The 7,141-nt window shown below is 40.0% G+C and overlaps 1 protein-coding gene across 1 annotated transcript in view; it reads left to right on the forward strand.

The window, feature by feature from the left end:
* The window catches only part of Rnf125 (ring finger protein 125), a 21,082-nt gene extending 14,406 nt beyond the window's left edge, over positions 1-6,676 (forward strand). Inside the window, exons 3-6 of the mRNA XM_031365059.1 lie at positions 1,291-1,385; positions 2,137-2,227; positions 4,106-4,213; positions 6,060-6,676. Coding sequence (XP_031220919.1) covers positions 1,291-1,385; positions 2,137-2,227; positions 4,106-4,213; positions 6,060-6,146 — 381 coding nt within the window. The 3' untranslated portion in view covers positions 6,147-6,676. The remainder of the gene's footprint in view (positions 1-1,290; positions 1,386-2,136; positions 2,228-4,105; positions 4,214-6,059) is intronic.
* Positions 6,677-7,141: the final 465 nt, after the last annotated feature.

Consider the following 7,141-nt stretch of genomic DNA (forward strand, 5'->3'; position numbering starts at 1 on the left):
CCCAACACCCACTTTTTTTGAGATGGTCTTACCCTGGAACTCACTATGTAGTTCAAGTTGGCAGAGTCTGTCTTTCAAGTGCTGGGGTTAAAGAAGTACACCATAATGTTCATGGCTATTTCCATCACGTGTGGTAGTCTTGTTTTTGTTTTTTTCTCTTTGGTTTTTCAGGACAGGGTTTCTCTTGTGTAGCTCTGGCTGTCCTGAACTCACTCTGTAGACCAGGCTACAGATCTGCCTGCTTTTGCCTCTGTCTCCCAAGTGCTGGGATTAAAGGCATGCACCACCACTGCCTTTAGTAGTTTTTGAAGTTGAACTTCCAATGGTGGTTTGGGCAGAATGAGACAACGCAGTCTGGCGTAGGCTGGCTGTGGGCTGCCACCTAGCTGCAGCTTCGAGAAGTTTCCTCCAGCAGCTCTTACCAGCCTCTCTGAGCTGAGTGTGTGTGCTGCGCTGTCAACAGAGAGAGCCCTTGGAGTGTGCATGTGGACAAGTCTTAGCTGTGATGGTCCTATTAAGTATGCTGTGTGTTGTGAACTCATACAACAATGCTGGTCATGTCACACATCAATGACATTTATTACTTAATGTGTGAGAGGTTTCCTTTAGTTTATGATGGACACTTGCAAAATGTGTATTCAATTTTCATCTCCTTCTTTTTTTTATCTTTTGTAATGCTTTTCTTCTTTTCTTGTTCTTACTCTTTGTCTTCACCTAGATTTGTCTCTTTCCCACAAAACCAATTTGCATAGCAGTATGCAAAACAGTCTTTGCTACTATACATCTTTTGGCCTTTTTTTTAGAAAACTGCATGCTTTTCAGAAGGAACAAATTTAGAAGCTCAACATTCAGTTTCTGAAGTGTTAGGAGAGTGTGTGTGTATGTGTGTGTGTGTGTTAGGAGATTTTAAGCACAATATCATTATATTGTTATTATTATTATTATTATTATTATTATTATTATTATTACTACTACTACTACTACTTTTCGGTTTTTCAAGGCAGGGTTTTTCTGGGTGGCTCTGGCTGTCCTGAAACATGATTTGTAGACATGTCTGGACTCAATCTTAGAGATCTGTCTGCTTCTGCCTTGAATGCTGGGATTAACAGTATGGGCCACCACCAAAGTACAGGCATTATTTTTGATAAGGCCTGTATTTTATGACTACTTTGTGAAAAAAAAAATCCAATTTATTAACTGTCCCGGTGTAACCTGATCTGAAAATTGTGAAGCTGGGTTATATAAAGGTTCTTGCCAACAGGAGTTTTATCTTGAATTTGCTTTGTGTAGGTTTGCCTCAGTGACATGAGAGCGCATATAAGAACATGTGAGAAGTACATCGATAAATATGGCCCACTGCAAGAACTTGGCGAGACCACAGCAAGGTTTGTTTGAATGCAGTAGAATGCCTAACTAAATTCAGTGTGTCTGTGAAGAATTTAAGCACTTGGGAAGTTAAGGCAGGAGTTGTGACTCTGCAGCCATCCTGGGCTACAGAGTGAAACCACTCAAAATTGGAATCTCTTTTTGAATAGTGGGTGATTTCAGTACCCAACTCTTATCTTTATTTTTTTTTTTAATATTTGTGTGTTGATGGAGTTTATGAAAAATTTAAAATATATAGAAACTGATTTAAACTCTAATTTCTTTTGCTAGTTAAAATTATAACAAAGAATTTTAAAGCTAAGCCTTGTAGCACATGAGTATAATTCCAATATGCAGGAAAGCAAGGTAGAGGATTACCAGTACAAAGCTAGTCTGAGGACAGTTGGACAGAAGGAGATTAAAACAAAGTCCCACGGTGACATATGCCTATTATCACAACATTCCAGGAGGCTGAAGCAGATGGATTGCTGTGAGCTTGGGGAAAGCCTGAGTTACGTAGCAAGACTGTTGTCTTAAAACAGTCAGAAAAGCAAGTCAGGTGTGATGGTGCACAACCATAATCCTGGCACTTAGGACGAGAAGCAGGAGAACCAAGGCAAGTGTGGGCTACGTATTGAGAACCTACCCCCTCACAAAAAAGGAAATAACTTAGCTATGGTCTATACAACTGTTTTCCTTCTTGAAATTTCCAATTAGGAGGCCCCACTGGCTGGCCACTATTAAGTGGTTGTAATTCTGTGCTATTTCCAGATGTGTATGTCCATTTTGTCAGAGGGAACTGGATGAAGACTGTTTGCTCGATCACTGCATTATCCACCACAGATCAGAAAGGAGGCCTGTGGTAATGATTCTTATCTACTGTCTGTCTGTCTGTCTATATACAGTGTCTGAATTTAAGATACATTAGAAACGACACCATGGCTCATGCCTGCAATCTCAGTGCTTGAGAGGTGATGAAGGATAGATGCTGTAGGTTTGAGGCCAACCTGTGCTAAACAGAGTTCTATGCCAGCTTAGGTTTCAGAATTAGAACTATATCTGTTCCTCCTCACAAAGAAATGGTTCATTAGAAACCCCACTTACTTATTTCCTAGTTTTTAAAGTTACTACATTTATTTATCGCATACAGTTCATATGTAGGGATGAGGGAACTTTTGGCACCACTGGCATCCCTCTGATCTTTTCACCAGCTCCAAGAAACTCTCTTTAATATTATGTAGCTGGGCATGATGGTACATGCCATTGGAAGGAAAAGCATGTGGACCCTTGTGAGTTTAAGACTAGCCTGGACTACAATAGCGATTTTCAGGGCAGGGTAGGTCTACAACAGTGAGACCCCATACATTGTTATTTTGTTTTTGTTTTTGTTTTTGTTTTAATTCTTAAGAAAGAGATTGGGCTGGTGAGATGGCTTAGCGGTTAAGAGCACTGACTGCTCTTCCAAAGGTCCTGAGTTCAAATCCCAGCAACCACATGGTGACTCACAACCATCTGTAATGAGATCCGATGCCCTCTTCTGGTGCGGCTGAAGACAGCTACAGTGTACTTACATATAATCAATAAATAAATCTTTGGGAAAAAAGTTAAAAGAAAGAAAAAGTTAGCCAGGCAGTGATGACACATGCCACTAATCCCAGCACTTGGGAGGTAGAGGCAGGTGGATTTCTGAGTTTGAGGCCAGCCTGGTCTACAGAGTAAGTTCCAGGACATTGAGGGCTACACAGAGAAACCCTGACTCCAAAATGTTAGGATCTAGCTGTGTAGCCCTGGCTGACCTTGAACAACTTTCTTTATAGACCAGATTGGCCTTGAACTCAGAGAGATCTTCCATATTAAGATTTGAAGCCAAGCATAGTAGTAGACAGCTTTAGCCACAGAAAAGTCAAAGCTAGCTTGAGCTACGTGAGAAACAAAACAGTGTTGGGGAAATGTCTTAGTCACTAGAATGCTTGCATAAATAGGAAGACCTAAGTTCTGATCCCCAGTGCTCCCTTAAAACCTGTGTGTGATCCATCTGTAGTCCCAGAACTAGGAGTACAGAGAAGGTAGATTCCTAGAACTTGCTGGCCAGCCAGTTAGCCTAGACTAAATGCTTAGCTTCAGGTTCATTTTGAAGCTCTGGCTCAAAAAATAAATTGGGAGAGGGGCTGAAGAGCTGGGTTAGTTTTTAAGAACACTTGCTGCTCTTACAGAGGACCAGAGTTCCAGGGCCCAGCACCTATGTGGTAGCCTGCAGCAATCTTTATCTCTAGTTTCAGGGTATCTGATGTTCTCTACGGGGGTTCATGGGACCCAGGCATGGATGAGGCACACATATCATACATACAAGCAAACACTCATAAACGTAAAAATAAAAGTCAGTAAATAATTTTAAATAAAATAAAATCCTTTAAAAAAAAAGTATGGCAACTTAAATACATGAAGTGGAAATGAAAAATAAAAATAAATTAAAAACACAAGGTGGAGAACAGTTGAAGAGAGAGCATCTGACACTGGCCTCCGGCCTTCACAGGAACATGCATAGACATGGCCCTGTACATATGCACACCAATACATGAACACATGTACACATCACACACACCATGAAACTAAACCAACACTGTTGATGTGTGGCCAATAGATTCATAGCTAAGATTCATATTGTATAGTGTCTTCCTTTTAAACAAATCTGGCATTACTGGTTATCTAAAATGTGTTCTTGAACTATTTTTCTTTCCAGTTCTGTCCGCTTTGCCATTCACGACCTAATGAAAGCTCAAGGACCTTCAATGGCAGTTTAATTAGACATTTGCAAGTCAGCCATACTTTGTTTTATGATGATTTCATAGTAAGTATATTTCTACCTTTTACATTGTATTTTTGTGATGTCTGTATTAAGCTTGCTCTTTATAATCCCCATGAGTAAATTGAGCATGTAGGTAGCGTTAAGTATTAGCATTAAGGAGAAAAGTCATGACGGGCAAAGTGCTTTGTAAAACTGACTACTAATGTGCTGGAGAGATGGCTCGGCGGTTAAGAGCACTGACTGCTCTTCCAGAGGTCCTGACTTCAGTTCCCAGCAACCACATGGTGCCTCACAGCCATCTGTAATGGGATCTGAGGCACTCTTCTGATGTGTGTCTGAAGACAGCTACAGTGTACTCATATAAATAAAAATAAATAATATTTTTTAAAAATTGACTATTAATATTGAAGTAGTCAATCTTTAATCAGCTGCAGTGGGTGCACACCTTTGATCCCAGTGCTTGAGAAGCAGATATAGGTAGAGCTCTGAGTTCAAATAGTTAGCTCCAGGTCAGCCAGGGCCTCATGATCAGACACTGTCTCAACAAACAAATAATAGGATGGACTTCCAATTGAGATTTTACCTTTTGTTTTCATGGAAGCGAGGGGGGCTACTTTGTGTTTTGCTTATAGAAGGGCTGATATGAAGCCTATATTTCACTTTGAAAAATAAAGTGAAGCATTGCTTACATTTTCTGTCCATAAATCAAAAATAAATAAAATCATTAGCATTCTTTTTATGAGTACACTTGTTGCTATCTTCTGACACACCAGAAGAGGGCATCTGACCCCATGACAGATGGTTGTGAGCCACTATGTGGTTGCTGGGAATCGAACTCAGGAACTCTGGAAGTCCAGCCAGTGTTCTTAACCACTGCACCATCTCTCCAGCCCACTGTTAGCATTCAGAATCCTAGAGGTGGCCTTATTTTCACCCCCACTGCTAGGGAAAATGCTAGTTATTCAACTCTGTCCCTGAGAAAACTAGCAGGAATGTGTAAACTTCATTCCATATATGTGTGAAATACAGATAATCATCCTGACCAGAATTTCTTTCTTTTACTTTCTAATGTACTTTTTACTTATATGTATATGTGTATGTGGTGGGGGGAGGGGTGCCCAAGGCAGTCAGCAGCAGGCATTGGATTCCCTGGTGGTTATGTGCTATTGTAGAGTTCATGACCACTGGGAAAAGACCCCAGACTCAACTAAGATTATAATTAAGCACATGTATTAAGGCTACAAGCAAGACCTACAGTCTCTAACCTGACTGCACCGCATGCAAGCACGCACAGAAGCAAGATACAGAAAGGGCTTTTAAAGGTGTGAACCACAAGAGCTCTGCTCTGCCAAGGTCATATGGTCAAGGAGTCCTTGAATGTCTGCACAAGCAGATCCCAGAAGCCAGAATCAGCAGTTAGTCATAGTATAACAAGATGGTCACAACTGTACACTTCTGAGTGGGGGTCAAGGAGTCAGGGTTGCCAAGAACTTGTCTTCCAGGAACTTCAGTAAGAGACAAATAGCTATTAGGTACCAACATGATGCCTAGCACAGAATGGAGTTTTTTAGCCGTCACAGTGGGTGCTAGGAAATGAGCTAGGGTCCCCTGGAAGAGCAGTATGTGGTGTTAGCCACTGAGCCATATTTCTAATTTACTATAAATTATTCATTAAGACCTGATAGTAGTAGTTGAAAGGCCACGGAAGTCAAACAGGAAACAGTAACCTCAAAGTCAGTTCTGGATCTATGACAAGCTTCCGGAAAAGGTGGACAGGCCAAAATGTAACTGAGAGAATTTATTTTCTGAAAAATGAACATTGCTTTGTGCTGTTCCTCCCAGTTCTGAAACACTACTGACTGTTTCTAATCATTTTTCTGTATTGTAGGATTTTGATATAATTGAGGAAGCCATTATTCGCAGAGTGCTAGACCGCTCACTTCTTGAATATGTGAATCAGTCAAACACCACATAATTTTATGAATAGGAAGGGGACTGTTCACCATTTAAGATGCTGCTTGAAGGACCAGAGCGGAATTGTCAGTGTTTGATGGAGAAATATGTACCACAGTGTTATACGCTTGCCTTTTGTTACGTTGCATTCAAAAACTGTTTTCATTCTGGTTTAGATCTGCCTTTACATTCTTGAGTTTATTAGACATTTAACCCAAGAAGCAGCCTCCATCAGCCATTAACAGATGGAAGAGACACAGCACAGGCTGGCTATGTAATGGAGCAGCTTCATGTGTACATTAGTGATGCTGTGTATAACGCTACATATTCCCAACTATGATCATGGTTAAGCAAGAAAACCAATCTCTGTTCTATGTTAAAAGATGGAGAAAGGAACAAAATATGGACATTAAAGGAAATCTGAAATTCAAATTCTCCTGCTATAATCTCCATTAAAGAACGTGAATAATCTTATGAGAAGGAGGAAAGGAAAGAATTTCAGGTCACCAAAATGCAATTTAACCAAATTATAGTACTTAATGCTACAATGAATTCTCTGTTTGAAGTGTATTCTTAGCCAGGCGTGGGGGGAGCATGCCTGTAATCCAAGTGTTCAGGAGGTGAGTATAGTAGGGCCAGGAGTGCAAGGGCAGCCTTGGCTAATGAGCTGACTAATGAGACCATCAAAAAGCATTTAAAAACATAAAAAGGAAAAAAATATGTGAACTTAACTATTGACATAGTATTTTTGCACATATAAATATTTGATAGAATATTTTTCAAATATTCATAGCTTATTACTTGGAATTATTGTATAATGTAGGTGATTTCTAAGGCCCATCTGTGGCTATTCATGGTAGTTTTCACATTGGTGATTTTGAGGGGAACTCCCCAGTTATGTTTTACACTTTAACATCTTAAAAAGTATAAAATAAAGCACACATTCTAAAAGTTAGGTACAAAATGCATAGCTTAACATGTTATAAGAAACATTGTTCATGGATGGTTATGAGTGTA

The sequence above is a fragment of the Mastomys coucha genome, unplaced genomic scaffold (assembly GCF_008632895.1).
Source record: "Mastomys coucha isolate ucsf_1 unplaced genomic scaffold, UCSF_Mcou_1 pScaffold13, whole genome shotgun sequence".
Lineage (NCBI taxonomy): Eukaryota > Metazoa > Chordata > Mammalia > Rodentia > Muridae > Mastomys > Mastomys coucha.